The sequence below is a fragment of the Acomys russatus genome, chromosome 20 (assembly GCF_903995435.1).
Source record: "Acomys russatus chromosome 20, mAcoRus1.1, whole genome shotgun sequence".
Classification (NCBI taxonomy): domain Eukaryota; kingdom Metazoa; phylum Chordata; class Mammalia; order Rodentia; family Muridae; genus Acomys; species Acomys russatus.
This window is the reverse complement of record NC_067156.1, coordinates 14,908,066-14,928,211: the sequence shown is the minus strand read 5'-3', so window position 1 is coordinate 14,928,211 and position 20,146 is coordinate 14,908,066. Positions and strand designations below refer to the sequence as shown.

General features: G+C 47.8%; 1 protein-coding gene across 32 annotated transcripts in view; it reads left to right on the top strand.

Moving 5' to 3' along the window:
• Window positions 1-2,391: 2,391 nt before the first annotated feature.
• The window catches only part of Celf4 (CUGBP Elav-like family member 4), a 278,755-nt gene continuing 261,000 nt past the window's right edge, over window positions 2,392-20,146 (top strand). For all 32 annotated transcript variants that reach the window (XR_007832474.1, XM_051163624.1, XM_051163606.1 and 29 more), the window contains exon 1: window positions 2,392-2,913. Coding sequence is in view for 31 of the 32 variants with exons in the window: in XM_051163624.1 (XP_051019581.1) it covers window positions 2,628-2,913 (286 nt within the window). In the remaining variant the exon portion in view is untranslated. The remainder of the gene's footprint in view (window positions 2,914-20,146) is intronic.

Below are 20,146 nucleotides of genomic sequence, written 5' to 3'. Positions count from 1 at the left end.
CACTAACAAACACTACAGCTTGCTTACCAGTGCCATGCCCACCTTATTATGGCTACCAGAGACACACAAAACATACAGCCACAGTAGATCTCTCCTCTGTAGAAGAGGTTTTGTTCCATTCCACCAACTTCAGCGATTCTTACACTAGTACCTAGACGGGATAATAGAAGCCTAGGAAAATCACACACAGCTCCAAAAAGCAAAGACAGGAAAATTTTAAATGAACAAAGCTCTGCTGTTCTCAGAATTGTTCTTGCTCTTTGGGTCGGACCCCACCTCAGGAAGGAGGGTCTGGAGCCAGCTTGGGCCTGGGACTGTCAACTTCAGAGCTGAGAATCTCTGGGCTTCTGGCCACATCTGCCTCCAGAGTATACAGCCTTCTGGTTATACCAAACGGTTGGCTGGGTTTTTCAGGCTGTTAGGGTCGTGCTTCTTTATATTAAAATTCAAGCACAATGTCTAGTAATGTAATTCAGGGTTAAGAACAGAAAACCCTGAAAACCGGAAAGTGGCCAGTGGAGGCTCTGGGTGTGTGTGGGGGGGGGGGGTTAGGCCAGCAGCTCCACCAACCCTCCCAGGTCTGGCCCTGCAGCCTGAAGGAGAGTGGGTGCGTTATTTTAATTGCCCGGGTTTCTGAAGCCGAGAAAAGCAAAGGTAGGAGAGGATGGGTGTGCAGGTAAACAAGCTGAGAGTGAAAATGGGCTGCCCGGCCAAGTTCACTACCACTATTCGCCCCCAGAGGCGGGACAGCTCTTGCGCCTGCCACTCCCTCTCGCGCACAGCTGAGGCTCCAGCCCGGCGGGCCAGGCGGGAGTCCCGCGCTATGCGATCAGGGCGGCCAGCCTAGGCGTTCGAGACTCCCAGCTTCGCACCTCTGGATGGGGCGGTGCAGGGCAGCACAAGCCGCCGAGCAGGTCTACCTCCGGCTGCATATGGGTTGGCGAATGGGGAGGGGGATATCATTTCTTTTACAGTAGATTAAGAAAATAAATTTTCAATTTTCCACAGTAAAACAAAACGAGAGCAAATACCAAGCGTCTCCTCCGAACTGCCTATCCCGCCACAGCGCCCAGTTCCTTCCTCGTCCGCTGCTGGAGAGCCGGCCAAGAGAGACCGGGCTCCTACCTTCCTCCCTCAAGCCACCGGCCGCTCTGGCTGCCGCTGTCGGGACGGGAAAAGTCGTCCGGGACTGAAACACTCCCTCCCGCCTTCTCAGAGGGCTGGGGCGGAGAAAGCAAGCCGAATTCTATTCCCTGAGCCTCTGGCGAGCCCGGCTGCTCTCCTAGCCCCATCCTTCCAGGTGAATCCGGTGTCGGCGGGTGCAGAATAGGAAGGAGAGATTGGGGCATTGCTCTGGCAGGTTTTCGAATGAGAGAAGGAGAAAAGCGGAGACAGAAACAGAAAGCGCGCGCGCTAGAGCTTCTGGCTATAGATTTATCCACATAATATATATTTATGTAGCTTTTATTTTTCCGCTGGACACTGATCAATTCACACTCAGATCTCTGTGCGGGCTCGGTCCAAGCTGGCTGGCTTTCTCTAGTATAAATAAATAAATAAATAAATATATAAATAAATAAATAAATAAATAAAGCCAGATGGGAGAGAAAAGCGCCCATTCCACCTCCGCCGCCGCCTGCGCCGCCGCCCCGCCCGCCGTCCCTGCCTTCGCTTAGCCCGCCTGTCGCCCTGACAGAGCGCCGCTAAGTGGATAACGCCCCCCTACCTACCCACACAAAAATGAAAATCAATGCTTTGAAAATACAAAAGGTTGCACCTGCTGCTGTTACAAAAAATAACCCCCAAAAGGCAAAGAGAAAAGACCGGGAGCCCCGGTGGCTAACAGGCACCCGCTGCCCGCGGCTGTGGGGCCCGGAATCTCAGCGCCTCCCAAAGAGCCATGCGCCTAGCGCTATTTATAGCCGGGGGACGTCTCGGACTGTACCACCGCCTCTCCGCGGGGCCGCCGACGGGGGAGGCGCGCGAGGCCGGCGCCGCCCCGGCCGCCCTGCCCCCGGCAGCCGCCTGCTGCCGTGCGCCCCCCAGTGCGCCCACTCTCGGCCTCCGCGCTCCCCTCCTCCTACCGCGCACCCTCGCCGCCCCCACCCCTGGTCTGGCAGGGAACTTGAACCGGTCCAGCCTGTTTAAACCGAAAGGACAGAGATCCTGTCTGTTCAATGTAAAAAAAAAAAAAAGAAAGAAAGAAAGAAAGAAAGAAAGAAAAGAAAAAGAAGAAGAAAAAAAATCACATCAGACCGAGAGAGAGGAGAGAGGAGAGAGAGAGAGAGGGAGAGAGAGAGAGAGAGAGAGAGAGAGAAGAGAGAGAAGAGAGAGAAGAGAGAGAGAGAGAGAAGAGAGAGAGAGAGAGAGAGAGAGAGAGAGAGAAGAGAGAGAGAGAGAGAAGCATAGAACGAGAGCCCAGAGCAGAGCGAGGTCTAGGAAACCGAGGGGAGAGAACCCGAGTGTGTGTGTGAGTGTGTGTGTGTGAGTGTGTGTGCGTGTGTGTGAGTGTGTGTGTGAGTGTGTGTGCGTGTGTGTGCGTGTGCGTGTGTGAGCGCGAGCGAGCGAGTGAGGGAGAGGAGCGAGAGAGTGCGAGCGAGAAAGAATAAAAGGAAAGATTTTTCTCTATGTATATAAAGATGGCCACGTTAGCAAACGGACAGGCTGACAACGCGAGCCTCAGTACCAACGGGCTCGGCAGCAGCCCGGGCAGCGCAGGGCATATGAACGGATTAAGCCACAGCCCGGGGAACCCGTCGACCATTCCCATGAAGGACCACGATGCCATCAAGCTGTTCATTGGGCAGATCCCCCGAAACCTGGATGAGAAGGACCTCAAGCCCCTCTTCGAGGAGTTCGGCAAGATCTACGAGCTTACGGTTCTGAAGGACAGGTTCACAGGCATGCACAAAGGTGAGAGCACCTTTCCCTCCCAACTTTGCTGGGGAGCTGGAGCGGGGCGGGCTGCAGACTGGCCGGCCAGTGACTGGCAAGCGGGAGACGGGGCGAAAGCGAGCCGCCGGCGGGCGCCGAAGAGGGAGGCGCTCCCGCAGCAGAGACCCAGCTGGGGTGTGTGGGGAGATGTTCGCCGGGACAAGGCTGGGCTTGGGGCGAACAGCCGATGGAAGCGGTGCTGTAGAGAGACAGCGGGGACAGGAGATGAAAAGAAAGAAGGACGGGGGATAAATGGGGCTGGGGTTTTTGGATCTAGAGACTTGAAAGATTGAGATGGGGACAGCTGCTCCAAGCAAGCTCAGAAAACTGAGCGGACTGGCGGGCGCTCAGCTGGCCCGGGATCTGGGGTGCTGTCCATCGCCGTGGTGCTGAAAACACTACAGGAATTGCTCTCCTCCTCTGCATGGGCCAGAAGAGCAGGAGTGCAGCCCTCTAAAGGGGAGAGGGGCAACGAATTCAAAGAGAAATTTTTATTTGGCTATCAATCTAACAGTAAACTCTCCCTAGCGAGATGTGTGCCTCAGTAGTCTGGTTGTGGTGTGACTGGTGTGAAGGGGCTGGTTTCAGTATTGGGAAGGATTGATAAAAATCCAACGCAAGAATTAACAAGCAAAGAGGCATCCCCCTGGGTGGAGTGAGGGGTCTAGGAAACCTGAACAATCCCCTTCCCCAGTGAGGCTGGGATCTGGGAAAGAATATATGCATGCAAAAGCTACGTCTTGAAAGGTAAACCTTAATTTATCCCAAACTCACCATACAGGGAGATTTACACTACATTATTTCTCCCTAGAAGCAATCACTGCTAGTGAGTGCCTGGGGAAGATGGAGACAGAATAATCAAGGAATTAAAACCTAACAACTTTTAGGAAAGTGGTCATGGGATTGTCTGCAGCCTGCCTGTTTTCTCCTTGTTTTATTATCTTTAAGGCAGAGCCCCAAATGAGTTCAGTTGTAGAATGTGTGTGGGTGGCTGGTGGGTGACGAAATTAGCCCAGTGCTCCGCTCCCTAACAGTAATGTATAGGATGTGCACCAGGGATTAATCGGTGCTGGAGCTGTGTGGGCAAGTTAAATGCTTTCTGAGAGAGATTGATGGCCAGACAGGGAAGGAGTATGAGGCTAAGGAAGTTGCAGGGATGTATGGATGTTCCGTTTTTAATAAACAGTAGTGTGGAGAGCCACAGAAGATGCTCTGTTAGAGCTGGTGGTTTTGAAGATGAAAACACACACGTACACCCACCCCACACACAGAGAGCAGCCTCATCTTTGGCCACAAATGGGCTATGAACATAGCTGATCCTCTGTCACATTAGGTGCAGAGTGCAGAGCTGAGTGGCTCTCTAAGCAGCAGAGGGTTTTCACTACCACACCACCCTCATTCCCCAGCCCTCCCTTCATGAGAATACTGAACAGAGCTCCCAAGTCTTCCTAGTTGGAGTCCCAGAGAGCAGTTTTTATTGGTTTTAGCATCTTCCAGCTTGCATGCTGAGGAGTAAATCTTAAAGTTAATGGCATCTTGAGTTGCACACACACACACACAAAAAAAAAACCCACAGCAGAATGGAAATATACTAGATTTTCTGGGGTGGGGTGAAGGTGGGGGCTGTCATGGAGATAGAAATCAACCTTTATCCAATATGGAGAAAATGTCTGTTCAGAAGAGAGATTAGAAAGGAGAAGGGGAAGGCAGTCTTCAAAATAATATTTGGAAAAAGGAATACTTTCTTTTCCCCTCCCTCTGGAGGCAACCATGTCTTTGTAGTTTTTCCCATTCCAATCAAGCTCCCTAGAAGCTAATCAAGGTTTGTATTAAACCTTTGTCATTCTAATAGGTCCTCGGTTTTAAAAATAGTAATAATAGAATTTAACAGAAAATAACAGAATAGAACAACAGATGGAGGCTGTCCATCTTAACACTTGGTTCTCGTAGTAATTTAATATTTCAAAGTTCAAAAAAAATCAGAACCCACTAGAGGCAAAAGACAGTTGTGAGAAGCTAAATGTTCTATGGGTTCTGTATTGGAGCACTTTATTGCTCCTCTATTTCCAGTGCAGATAAACTTTAACATTATTCCATGTTTTTTCTCAGCAATCCCTTGCTGGTACCAACACTTTGTTTCTAGTGTAATTTGAACTCTCTTACACTATAGTAAAGAATTTCTATCATTTACACCAGGAAGCTACACAAGGTTTAACACACACACACACACCACCACCACCACCACCACCACCACCACCACCACACCAGACCACACCATATATATTCTACATGTTTATACAGGATTCATAGAACAGGCAAAACTTCGTTTCCCAAATAATTCTTCTTGCAAACTGGCTCAGCCTGTGACAGGCAGGACTGCTAGCTCTGGCATACTGACAGCCTCATTATTTCCCCTGGCCTCTCATAATTTGGGTATCTATTTTCCTTTATGAAAGTTCCTGCTCCTCCATCCTTCTGGTTTTCAGAGTCAGGGTTGGGCCACCATCTCCCTGACAGTACTGAGAAGCTCCGGGAGAGCTGAATAAAAACAAGCATTTCTTAGGACCGGTTTATTCAGTACTGGTATAGTTTGAACTCCTACTTCACTGATGCAGTCTGATTTATTAGCTAATCCTGATTTTTTAAAAAAATAAGCCTCTGGCCACCTTTAAAAAAATTACTTGCTTGCCATTGGTGATTAATTACTCTTAAGTGAAAAAGCATGATGAGGCTTGAAAAATGAATGCTGCATTTGGCTTCTATATCTTCCCAATCTCTAAACTGACAACGTGAAGCTCAGGATGGAACTGTGCCTTTGTTAAGCCTGGTTTCAGGGCATATCTGTGGTTCTTGCTGCCCCCCTTTATTGAGTGTTTAACTTCTAATGAATTACAATGAGATATAATAGAGAGACCTTACGAGACTCTGGCCTCCAGTGTGTGTAGCATGTGTACAATATTGGTTCCTAAAAATCAGTAAAACCTAAGGCTATGCATGAGGTTTCAGGTGGGTATCTATTTCTTGGCCACCTGCCATTTCAGGTAACTAAAAAGGGGAGGAGTTCCAAGGGTTAACAGAATACCTGCCATGCGTAGAGTGCACCTTAAAAGGCAATTACTCCAGTCAAATTGGGAGTCCATGGAGGAGGGAGTGGGTGGGAGTTATGGATCATCCCCACCCCCCATATCCAGAAAAGACTGTTTGACTGGGAGGCAGCAAATAGCAGCTGTGGAGTGGGATAATTACCGTAAAGGTAAATTTACCCCCTAGAGACCAGCAAGCAATTGGTGGGAAGGGGACCAGTGTGGTAGGCAGAGAGAAAAAGAAAGAAAAGAGGCCAAATCAAAATTCAAAGAAACAATACGCACAGAAGAAAGCCCACTGCAATGCAAACTCCCGCTAACTAGAACCTTCTCTTCTCCTCAATTCGAAGCACTTTTGGAAAGATTGTTTTTTCAGACTCCAAAGAGAAAGACATTGTAGTATTGATCAAACAAGAGAGAGGCCAATTCCCAGGATAGCAGCAGAAATGAGCTGAGGGCCAATTGCGCCCTGTTTTGTAGAATTTTTCTTCCCTGAAAAACAGAACAGGTCACCCACTAGTCTACTTCTTTCCTTTCTCATTTTTCTTTTACTTCTCTGCATTTTGTCTTTTGGAAAACAGAGACATAAGTACACACACTCGCACACGCGTGCACACACACACACACACACACACACACACACACACACACACCTGCATCACACATGAATAAGACAGAAATCCATTCATAACTTTGGTCCTGTCTAGCAAGATAGGAGGCAGCAAAGACTCAGTTGCTGGGATACATAAAGACTAGTGCTCTCTGGATAGCCATATTATAATGCACTATCTTAGGAATCATTTAAGTCTAATTTAAGTGGTATTTAGTATAATATTTATGAATTAATGTAATCTAAACATACGGTTGTCCCCAAAGGTTTAAACTGTCTTCACCACTGATGTGTGCTTGTTCTGGGAGTCTGCAATGCATTTTAATCTAAACAGCCAAGTCCCCATCAGATTCCCTCTTGTTTTCTGGTCAGAACACCTCTGTACCTGGATAACTACTACGCTTTGAGTACCTACTTCATGGCCAAAAATCTACCCTAGTGACAGCCCTGGATCAGGGCAGGAGGCTTCAACCCAGGAGCTACTGCTGTAGGAGCAGCAGCCTCCGGTACTGCCACACTCCGTGCAGAAGAAGGGTGGGAACCGGGCTACAGAACCTTCTGTGGATTCCTTTCCAAGGAGGGCATCATTTTAATACATCCTCACCATCAGTTGCACAACCTCTTATTTCAGCTGCACCCAGGTAGGAAACACCTGAAGCCCCTTGGCTTGTTATGTACGTGGAAGGAAGAAGAGAGATAGAGACTACAGTTCTGTGTTGGTGATTTGTAACCATCTTCATAAAATTACATTTCATGCTCTCATTTAAAGACACAAGCGTTTTTCAGAACATCAAATTTCCACCTCTTGGTTTTAACCAAAATGGCTTTTTAAAAAAATGCTGTGCTTATAGGTGAATTAAAACTGTGAGGCACTATCTAGTTTCCATTTTCAAAATGAGTCTAAGAGAGCAAAACTGAGTATCAGCGTGTGCGTCAGCTCAATGAAGATGAACTTTTTATAATTACTTTGAAAGATTAAAAAGTCAGTTTTGTCCAGAGAAAAGACTAGCTGAATGACTAGCTACACACCTCCAAATGCTAAAAAGAAGGTTTGCCTTGTCAGAGAAAGGAAAAATGGGATATCCAGAATAAGAAAACAACAACAAAAAACTAAAAATGTTACTGCCACCACCAAAAAGGAGCAGTAGTAATTATTTGGAGCCTAATGCATGTCAAAACAACATTAACCACTTAAATGCTTCCAAATTCTGATGGCATTGTGTCCTTTTAAAAAGCAAATAAAAAAATAGTGGGATGATTGTTTCATTGAAAAGACTGCTGGGGTTTTCTTAGCATAATTTTATTTGTCTTTAAAATGGATGTTATGTGAATCAGCACACAGGCAAATTAGCATGCACACATGCACAAATGTTCATCCATGTGCAAAAATGGTTAACTGCATTCCACATATATATGAAAAGAGGGCTGGCCTAGATTTCATTGCAATTCAACAGGGAGATGCTAACACGTGCCCCCAGCCCAGTCTGTAATGGTAATTCCAGGTTGTATTGAAAGAATCCCCTTGAAGTTCCCATCACTGCTTCCACTACCTCTTCTAGTTGGTCTGGGTTTGTAACTTCTCAGACGCACACACACACAGAGGGGGGGGGGGGAGATTTTCTTGAATGAAGTCATAGCTTGAAAACAATTAGAAAATGCATAATCAGGTTGTAGCTCCATGAACAGTCATTGAGAAGTTCACAGAGTTTTGAGCTTTTGTTTTTGTGTTTTTATGAGTCAGGTTTTAGGGACATTTCTAAGATCACATCACCATTACTATTATTAGTATCACCACCCTCCTCATTCTAGATGGTAAACCGTAATAGGAGAGCATGCCTAAGAAGACAGCCAAGACCCCACTTTATTAGTTAAGAAAAGAACTTTGCCTAAAATAAATTTAGGGAAAACACTACAGAGCTCACAACTTCCCTGTCCCTGGAAAAGAGTCAGTTTCCAGTGTGACCAAAAGTGGTCTGACCTGAGAAGGGCTTGGGGCAGGGTGGCTGTAGAAGAGAGGGAGATACAACAGTGAGTAAGGCCCAACAGTGCAGGCAGAGACTTTAAAAAGCCACACTATAAGGTCCAAATGCCAGCTGGAAGCTGAAGCTGGCTGTGCTGTGTGACCGTGGTACTGAGTTTAGAAGGGAGTCCCAAGTGACATGCAAAGAGAACAGCCAGAGGGTGTGAAAGCCAGTATGCTTCTGAGTATCAGAGGATGGGGTGAGGAAGATGCTGTGGCGTGTGTGTGTGTGTGTGTGTGTGTGTGTGTGTGTGTGTGTTTCACACATACACCGCATGTATGCAAAGGGAGGAGATGGCAGAGACAAGCAGCATAGAGATGATGTGCTGGCTATGTACAACATCAGAAAGGTAATGGAGAAAGGGAAAGGATCTAGAGAGAAGGGCTGCCGTCATGGCATACACCTCCCCAAGCCCGAACTCATGGCTTGGATTTGTCAGTGCCCAGGTTACAGTGTGGAGGGGTGTGTGTGTGTGTGTGTGTGTGTGTGTGTGTGTGTGTGTGTGTGTGTGTGTGTGTGTGTGTGTGTGTGTTTTATCTGCCTGGTTTTTCCACTCAGAAGCCCAGGTTTGAGAGAGAATCCCATCTTCGTCCCCCACCCATCACTCTTTGAAGTCTGGCCTGCTTCTGCTCACCCATTGACTCATTTTAGAAACGACCTTCAATCTGGGATCTGAGAAGCCAGCCACAGAGCCCAGCTCTCTGCAGGACTGAGTCTCCCTACCCACTGCTTTCCTACCCCGCACTTTACCCCTGGCATCCCGGCCTACTTTCCTGTCATGTTTACACACACACACACACACACACACACACACACACACACACACACACACCACTTGAAAAGCTCAGTTGGTCCTAACAGGCCCTCTGAATCCTGTGCTGTGCTCTCTCTAAATGGAAGCAGGGTGTGGCAGACACCCAATTCCCCTTCTTCTGAGCTCTTTATAACAAGGAAGCACATTTCCCTCTCCCCACCCCCCAGCTACTGCTTCTCACACACACATCCCCCTGTCTCCAGCCACCCACCCACCCCCACCAAGTCCTTTAAACGCATGGCCTCTCCAAGAATGGCAGGAAGCATCCTGTCCTATCCAATCACTTCTGAGGACAGACCAGTGATCACCCTTCCCTCCTGGCTCAGCTATGGCCCCTTCGTCATCTTTTACCTTTCCTCTCCCTCTTTTTTTCATCCTTCCTGCTAAAGGAGCCAACTCAGCCCCAAAGTGGGGCCTGAAGAAGGAGACAAATGCTCCAGTTGACAGCATGGGGGGTAGATAAAGGGGCTGGGACAGAATGACAACTGTAGAAGCAGCTAAAGTTCTTGTCTCCTACTCTTGACTGACTCAGAAACCAGGATTGTTGCCCATGGGAGTCCCACCCAATGTCCACATAGGTGCTTGTGGCAAGCCTATGGCTATGGCACTATATCCATCCAGGGGCCACTGGGAACTTGTTGAGTGGAAATGGACAGAGGCTCTGGCAGAAATTCTGTCAACTCAGGAAATCCTTCTGGTTTCTGAGTCCTTCGAGAGTAGATGTTTTCAGGAGTATGCACTCACACAGTTTCTCCCCTTCCACCTGGTCTGAATTTGCTTTCTCTTCTCCCTGTTGTATCTCTTCTCCAGTGTGAGCTGATTGGGGCTCTAAAACAGCTATTCCCAGCAGCTCCGCTCAGAAGCAGACCCTATGTGACCGTCTGCAAATATAAATAAATAGGTGCCCTCGTGAAGGAAAACGTAGTCCTAGTTCTGTGAAAACCAGAAATAGGGACCAAATTCAGGAGGAAAAAAATTGATAATGAGCTGGCTTGCAACAAGGGTTTAATTGAGAGCGACTCCGGAAGGCTGGCTCTGGACAGCGCTGCGCAAACTGACCGCGATGCTACTTTATTGCAATACACTCTGCTTTAATTAATTATCTTTGTTAAGAAAGGCTACAGATCAAAGGTTTCTACGCACTTAACAGATCTCACCACCACCACCCCTGTGCATTAGGCTGCCCTGCCACCGGCTAGTGAAGCCAGCAAGCTTTCTGTTCTCTTCCTCATGGCTGTTGATTTCTTCCCCTTTGTTATTAAAAAAACAACCAGTTCTTCCACACGGTTGTCTGTCTTAGGACTGGAAGTGTGATTGGTGGTGTTGGCTTAGGGCTTGGGGCTGTGTTTCCACAGCTGTTTCTAGAATTGTACAGCTAAGACTCATTCACCTTTGAATCTATGTGGAGAGTGTGTTGGTAGAAGAAAAATAGAAGTCATGGAAACATAGCTACTGAAAGAGGTGTGTGTGTGTGTGTGTGTGTGTGTGTGTGTGTGTGTGTGTAAGCACATGTACAAGCCATGGTACACTGCCATATAAATATTATGGAATCAATACCTTTCCCATCCATTCCCACACCTCTTACTTTCTCCCTCCCATTTCTTGAGCACCTGTGCCTCTGCCGTATTTCACACTGAGAAATGTGCACAACTGAACCATGCATAAATGATGCTGTACTGGACCATGCTGCTTGGATCCAGTTGTGGATGATGGGTGCCTAGTGAAGGACAGTCCTACCTTGGGGTAGGCGGTGCCTAGAGAGTCCACTGCTCAGCATATAACAGGAACCTCACTCTCCAGTGTGCCCCAGACCTACAAACTGACAGGTGACTTAGTTGAAATCAGCCCTTGGAGTCATTCTAGGCAGATTTGAACGCCATACGTGGCTGTTTGTTCATTATTCTAATTTAATGATGCAGTCACACCTAATTAATCCATGTCTGGTTTATTCATACGCTGTATCTGAAGATCCAGAAGATTTCTCTAACTAGCCAGCTTCCTTGCACAGGGACAAGTGAAGGGGCACCCCCTACAAGGGCATGTGTGGGCCTCTACAGGATAGGACCACTGTAGAGCCAGTTGGCAAAGACATGACCTCTAACATCTCCCTCTCCATAAAGGTAGGCCCAGAGACACACATAAGTGAGGTCTGAGCATCCAAGCACACATGTGTGCGCGTGCACACACACACACACACACACACACACACACACACACACACACACACACGAAGCATGCCTTCAATCACAGAAATCCAGCATCCATTCCCTTCCAGAAGGTGAAAGAGATCAGCAATGTCGGCTGGCCTGATAAGCATTCTTCTGACCGGAGAGTTGGTGCAGAGCACTGAAAGGCTGAGCTGAGTCAGCCTCCCTGTTTCTGGCCTTAAGAAAGTAGAGCCAGATAAATTATTATTGCCTATGCACAGATAAAGAAACCAAGTCAGTGAGGAAGCATGCTGCTCAAGTCCAGCTTGTAGAATAGTCTTTGATGTTCCTTTTAGTGGCTGGTTCTTGCCAGGCAGATCCAATGAGCACCATCTCTCACATGGCAGGTAAATTAAGAGACCAAGCCATGAGCCTAATAATATCCTTATAAAGTCAAACCTACTCTCAAAGTCCTAGGAGACAAGAGGCATCCAAAGATCAAACACGACATCACAGAGTGTTTGTAGGGATTGTCTGGTTCTGCTACCTCCCTATAATGCTCTAATTGGCTATTTGATCAGCTCTAAAAGGGCCAGTGTTCGAGACAGACTCTCTCTCTCTCTCTCTCTCTCTCTCTCTCTCTCTCTCTCTCTCTCTCTCTCTCATTCTCTCTCTCTCTCACAAATGCGCACACACACACACATTTCAAGCATATATGTCTTCTTGCAAATATCATCTCTCATACCCTCCCCACCTTATCCAATGTAGGCATATTTTCACAGAGTGCTTGAAATACAGAGCACACACTCAGAACATATATTCCTGTAATGGGCTTATCAATACCTTTCAAAGAAATGTGACAGCCAGCCCAGAGTGGTCCAGTTGTGTGAACAAAGGTTAGCATATAGATATCCATTATTAATAATATCAATATCTTGGTTGACCAATATAACCAGAAACGGTATCAAGCTGCTGCTGATGGGGGAGGCCAGGAGGACTTCACAACAATAGCAGGAAATTGTGCCCATGTAAAATTAATCATATTGACTGGTTCTAAGAATATACAGGGAGGTGACGATGTTAAGAGTGCTTGTGTGGTGGGAGAGAAGACCTTGCTCCCAGAGGCTTCATAAACTCCTGAGATGAGTCCAGAGGGAAGGAGGCAACCCTGTGTAACTGGTCATAACACTTTCCATCTTCTGCCCTCTGCTTTCCAGCAGGGTGAGGTGGAGGAGAGGTGTTCTCTGGACAGGAAAAGAAAGAAATTAGATCCCCTAACCACTATCCATCCTACATAGCCATATCTTTATATCAAATCAATACTTGGCTTGGCTTGGTCTCACCGGATGAGGTATGAAAAGCATCTTTGTTCCTCCTCCATAATTATATGAAGAGGTCTAGCTCTAAAGAAGTAGGGAGAACCTGAAACTGTAGCCCCAACTGTCAGGGTAAAGAACTGGGCCCTGGTGGTGCCTGGGTGCACATCACAGCTTGTGAGGATCCAGGAGGGAAAGCACGTGGACCAGTCATCCAAGTGCATTCTTGGGACCAGAGGCTCGGGTGTTCTCTGTATGCATCTATGTCAAGGTGAGAATGTCCTGGAATATAGAAAACTAGTTCCCACTTAGGCTCACCTCTACTTGCAGTGAGAGATGAAAGAGAAAGTGTTCCTTTAGGATACTTTCGCCCAGACTTTTAACTCTCCTGCCCAAGGAAGCCCTGGCTTGTCCTGGTGGTCCTTGGATGCTCCGGAAGTGTTCACAAGAAGGAGAGGAGAGGAGTCCCAGTGTTAGTGCTTCACCAGTGAACACCCAAAAGAATATCATCTCATTCCTTCTCTCTTCTCAAAGACAACAAGCTTGCTTGGAAGGAGCCTGCCTTCACACCTAGGCCTAGGGCAAAATAATGACAATTGAGAGAGGTACTGGAAAGAGCAGAGGCACCCCTTAGATTGGAAAAGATAGCAAGATATAGCTGTCTATGGATGACTGTAATGAGAGTTGTCTATTGAGGAAGGTACTTCTCTCACAGAAAAAAGTGCTCAGGTCCTAGCAGACAGTCACATCAGATTCCAAGCATACTTGCTCTCCACCCACAGGAAGCCACCAAGTGGCATGTTGCTCTCCATCACATTCACCAGCCAGGAGTCAGCACGCAGACAAATCAGTCAGTTCCCCCCTATAGTGTTTTTAAACCAGCCTTCCAGCTAACTCAGGTCTTCGAGTTCGAGTCTGGCTCCCAAAGTGCTCTCAGAAGGTGAGAGAAAAGGCTGGGTCCTGGCTCCAGAGTTTACCCTGTTCCATCCTCAGCCACGAGTCACAGGTGTGAGCAGCTTAAGAGAGAACACTGACAAGGACCAAATCCTGACTCCTGGCTTTAGACTCTTTGCAGAGGGAGAGGTGGAGGAGTTCCCAAATTGTGGAGGAGGGCTTGTCTCCTCTGGCTGTCGCCTGCCCTCTGACGGTGAGAAGAAGAACTCACATACCTCTGATGGCCCCTCACAATTGAGCAACCTTCTATTCTACAGTCCAGGTACCCAGGCTCCATGGAACTGAGAAACTACTAATGACCTCACTGCCTGTACTGCTCCCCCACCATAGGGTGAGGGCTGGCATCTCCCTGTAGGAGTGCAGGACAGGATCCTGGGGTCATTTTCCTCTCTTGGCAAATCAGGTCATGGCCTGGGCACAAGCCAAACAAGGACTCACAAAATAACCAGGAAATTCAGAACACTATCATTTCTCAGCCTATGTGAGCTTAGTTTTCTTTCAAAGCTAAACAGTGATAGTCTGGTTTAGTACAGTGTTGATTTTTAATCCCATACGACGAGGTGGTTCCTAGTGTTGAGGATTCAAAATCTTGTCTGTACTTAGAGCCTGACATGGTTCCAATCCAAACTACCACCATCGTCCTTAACTTCTGCAAAAGGATGCCCAAACAGTCCTACTAGAAGCTCACATCAAGCCAACGCATGCCATGTTCAATTCTGAACCCAGGAAGCATGCTTGAGGGATTGATTTGCATACCCACCAGCCACCAGGTTCCATGCAGCACCGGAAGTCTGGCTCACTGGAGCTGCAGAAGCACAGGGCAAGAGAACTGCCTCTGGCGGTCAAGACTTCTTTTCTGAACTTATAATAATAATAATCTGTTTACTGAAGAAGTAAGACTTGCTCAGTAGTGTCACCTTCGCTGCTGCAGTAAGCAAACTGTTTAATTTATTTTGGAGTTGATTCTACCGCAGTTCTGTTGGACTTGTTCGGGAATCTCCTGGAATAAGGAACGGGGAGAAGAGTGAAACTGGACCAGGGCAACTGAGCTTGGCCCTCACGGGGGCCCTTTCCAGGTGGGGGGACGGGGAAGCAGCAGGTGAGTGGATTATGTCTCAGTGTGTGCTTACACTGAGAGGTAACTGCTAGATGGATGGATGGATAATAGTATACCCTGGCAGGGACTGGTCTTCTGAAGGGCAGGCCATCCCTAAACCCTTCCACTTCAGAGACCCTCAGAGATTCAAGTCAGGAGCTATACCAAGCACACAAGCAAGACTCACAGGACTGGAGGCAGACTGTCTCTCCTGTGGCAGTGATACCCTGCCCTCCTGCTTCCTCCCCGGCCTTGGCTCTTTTCTCAGTTTCTCAAGTTTCTCCACCAAACATTAACTTCAATTGTTCTGACCTTGTCTCAGCCGAGACAGTGATTTAGGAGGACTGGTCACAGCAGAGGCCAGACAACCAGGAGGAGGGCTGTCCCTAGATCATCAGGGCAGGAGGAATGTCACAGATGCAACCACAGTGTTCCTTGGGTGCCCTCGGCCCTCCCCACACTCACCTCCAAAGGCACATAGACAGCTTCTTCAAAAAGGTGCAGGGGATGCCTGTGGGAATGTATAACCTACCCTAGTGCTGGCAAGTCCCTGGTTCTGATGGGAAGACTCAAGCCCGTTCGTTTCTATGAATGTCAGGCCCTGACCTCAGAAGGTGGGGACTCATGTTCACCACTACATAAAATAACTATAGGCATGATAAAGGCAACCCAATAAACATAAAGCAGCCCAAGAAAAATGCCTTGGATAGAAATATGGAAACTCCTCAAGATGAGGAGGTTTCTCTCAGGTAAGGGTATCTGGAGTGTTGCCAGATCCCTGGGTCTACGGGGACAGCAAGTCCCAATGCAGCAAATAGCAAGAAGGCAGAGCAGGAAGCTGCATAGCTGACAGGTCAGAGTGTTCTGTTTTGTTCCATTCTGTTTTGTTTTTGGTCCCACTGCAGTGAAGTCTCATTCTCAGGCTGATGGGCAAAGGGATTTCATATTTCAAATAAATCTTGACCATCATCAGCCTGCTCAGGGAGAGTGGGCCGAGGACAGGTTGGTGAGGTACCGATGCTTCAGGGAAGGCAGTGACATACACAGAACCTGCCAGGATTGCCCTTACTCACCTGCGTTGGGTTGCAGCACCCTTTAGCCGTCCCAGCTATAACCTACTTGGGCTAAGAAATTACTCATGGAATGCTTAAACAACGGCCATGCTCCTCATAACCAGCTCGGGCCTCTAGATTGCCCACAGAGTCTCCCTCGATGACTTTTTCCAGTCACACACACAGAGGGGTTCTGAGGCTAGAAGCTTCCTGAGCCCTCCCTGCTTCCTCTATGCCATCCCTGATGCCTGGACAGTATCCAGGCAGTAAAAATTAAGGCAGGGGATGTTTTCCTGGGGTGACACTGGTCTCGCATTTGGGAGAATCTTTACAGGTGCCAGGATGTACTTGTTTCAGTGTAAGCATCACTCCGACACAGGGATGCCAGGGGCTCCTAGGCACCATCGAGGGGCCTCTTCCATCTTAAGGAAAGAAAACAGCTCAGAACAGTGAGAAGAGGTGAGGCGAGAGCCTTCAAATTTAGTTCTTCAGAGGAGAGAAAGCCACTTCTTGCAGACCTTGTCCCTGGTGTTTGACTCCCAAGAATTTTCGGCAGGGACCAGAGCTGGGGTTAGCTTAAAACTCCTGGGTCAGCCTTAGCTCTAAGATCTCAGAAGGACTGGGGGCTTTTAGTTCCTTACAGAGATATGGGAGTCACCAACCACGGTTACCCAGAACCTCCTCCACACCGGCCCCACCCTTTTCTCAAAGTCTAAGCTTCAGACCCTCGAACCAGAACCCAGGACCCCTCAGGCAATGGGCACCCACCCAAAGTGACCCTCTTTTCCTGCCCATCTCAAGTCTAGCCTCTTCTTGATCTGGTAGATCCGTCCGAGCAGAAGCACCTTTGGTGGACGCTGATGTGTGACCATCATCATGACGTGTACCTCCTAACAGGCCTTTCAGGGACCAAGCCATAAGAAAAGAAGTGTCTACATCAACACAGACCACACCAGAGGGAGACGAGACGCTGCCAGATAGAGGTCCTTAGGTGGCATGGGCCTATGGCTCAGAGCAATGAGGTACATGTGGAGTCATGCTTGCCATGCTAGAGCGGCAGAGGGACCCGGGGTCGTCATTCTCATCTCTCATCAAGGCCAGCAGCCATGCCAAAGGTTTAAAGCATTAAAGAAAAAAAATAATGGCAAATTTAAACCAGTGTCGCACTTGCAACACCAAATCCCTCCAGAAAGAAGCTCTGGTTGGGAAGTTTATGGAGCAGCTAGTAGGCCCAGTGCTGGGCATGGGGTTTATTTGTTCATGCCCTCCCATTCAGAACAGCAAAGGGGGAGAGAGAAGGACCATGGTGGATAAAACTCGTGACTTTCCTCCTCTATTCTGTTATTCATTTGCTCTGATTTTTATCTAATCTCTCCTCTCTCTCTCTCTGTCTCTCTGATTGTCCTGGCAAAACTTAATAGACAAAGTGAATTTTTATTACATCATCAATATAATCGCCAGCTAATCAAGAGACACCGGGCCCACTGTAAGCCCTGTAGCTCCTCACAGGGTTTCATAAATAGAAGGAGCAATGGCTGACAAGCCAGCTCCCCTACCTACCCCCCTCCCCCCGAGGCAGTCTTCCTTCTGCTGCACCCCTTAGCCAGACTATGCCAGAATATTCTGTCTTTCCCTGGACCTCACCTCCCCTGAGGGGGCCACATTGCTGGTCAATGGTAAAATCTTCCCAGGGCTTGTGCTTCGAATGCCAAAATGCCAAAAATGCCTAATGTCGACTGATTTTAATTACACTTTCCGTGAAGTGGGGACTACAATATGTCATAAGATGTTAGACAATCCGATGCATTGCAGAACATGCCATGAACTACATCGTCATATGCCACATTAAGTCGTGTGTTCACTGTGCACATACAGCCTACACACAAAAGCCTTTTTGTCATTTAAAGTCACACCATCCTGCACACTGTATTGTAGATGCCCTTAAGAATTTTGTCATATCATCATATGACTTCTGTTTATATTTCAATCTACCATGCCAAATGCTTTCCTGTATCTTTCCTCATTTTTAGCTCTCTCGTGGCCAGGTACAATGTACCTGTTTCATAAAGAGAAATGAAAAAGGAATGATGAAGGGAAATTACAACCTGCTTGAGTCCTGCCAGAATGAACAGACCAGCTTGGGCTTGGCGTGTGTGAGACAGGACTGGGGGCCTGGGTAAACCGGGGGCAGAGGCAGGCTGCTGAACCAGTGGGCAGACTCCAACAGCTTAGCCTGCTTGGCAGCCCCAGGCTATAGAGCACCCACCATACGCCGATTAAGCTCTCCCCTCACAAAGCTGCCCTGTGCTAATGTGAAAAGGGGGGGGCACCCCTTTCCAAGGTGCTTTGGTAGAACAGATTCCTCCCATAGGTCGATGTACACTCCCTGCCTTCCATCAGGGACAGTCCACACTGCTTTGCTGTGGTTTATGTTTTGGGAAACCAGCACATGTCATACAGGGTCAGATCTTGTAAATAGGCTAGGTGATAAGGTTGATGCTTCTGTCTTGGTATCCATAACCCCGGCTGATGGTCTGGATGGAAGGAAACTGCTTTGTGCAGGTGGTTGGAGATTCCTCTGGGAATGGCCACCTTTTATAAGAGTTGCCTCTGGTTCCGTACAGAGGGTTGATTCACAGTCCAGCTGTGTCGGGGGCTTGTGTACTTCATTCTTCTGCTCAAGCTGTACATTTGCAAGGTGGCTTTGGCCTCATAGATGTGTAAAAGCCTGGTACCCTGGATGTTCCCTGTTATAGGGGTAACCGGTGCACCAAAAACACTCTACTCACACGTCTGTTCCTTGCCACTGACTTTGTCTAAGACCGGTCCCCTTCCCCCACACTGCAAACCTCAGTTTCTCCTCCCTTACGTCCTTGCAGTAAACCTGCCCAGCTCACCCTTTAGGGTCATTGTGGAGATTAGATAAGACAGGCACGCATAGTATAAGCAGTTAAATTTCTAGGCTCATCCATCCAAACTACAGGCGGGCACCCCCACCACAACACCGAGTGGCTCTGGCTATCCCTCTCAAGATACAAAGCACAGAGGGGGCACTGAAGGCACAGGTAGACAAGAAAGAAGACTGATAACACACCTACTATGTGGCACACATATTCCTTTGCCAGGATTAAATTCTCATGTCAAAAGTGGCAAAGATGTCACTGGGCCCCTTCGAGTGTGAAGAAAATGAGATCTCTGACAACAGCAACTTGACATAGCTTCACACACCCACTTCTTCTGCATTCTCAAGCTACTGCCTGTCCTCTTCCAGAAGTCAGAGGCTATCTCCATCACCCAGGTCTGCAGATGAGAGAATGGGAGCCCTGCAATGTACCAGCTAATGCTTTCTTGCATCGTTGCCTGCCATCTTACACGGAGGATCTGAAGATGCAGACACACGGACGTGTGTACTTTCCTGGGTGCATAGAGATAGCGAACACAGATACTGTTGCCTTCAGATACATCACACACAGAAGTACACAGTCATTCAAATTCATTCACAAGCACACACACACACACACACACATACATACACACACACACACACACACACACACACACACACCAAACATATAGGAGCATTCATTCAAATATCCAAAGACTTAAGCACATGTAGAAATACCCCTACTGACACATGAAGAAACACATTCAGAGATTCACACAGCCTGGACACACACACACACACACACACACACTCATGCACACACATGTGTGTGCACACATACACACATACACATTCATGTACACATGTGTGTGTGCGTGCACACACACACACACACACAACTGTCTCTAATGACAACACAATTAATCAAAAGCACACATAGAACTAAATGACCTAACTTGTTAGGTGAAACAAAGCCAGTCATTTTGGAGAAGTGATGATAATGACATACTATAGAGTAAAAACAGGCACAAGGTGGGGTCCCTAAGTTCCCTTCTAGCCCAACATAGAGGCCAAAAGTTCTCTCTCTGGATAGCCTAGGAGGACCACCAAACCTGAGACCACATTCTCATTAGAAATCAGCAAATGCTCAGAAGGCCTTTGCTAAGGGCACTCCCTCTACATCCTCCTGAGTGTGTCAATCCTTGGATCTAGGGCAGATTTCTGTCCATCTAGCC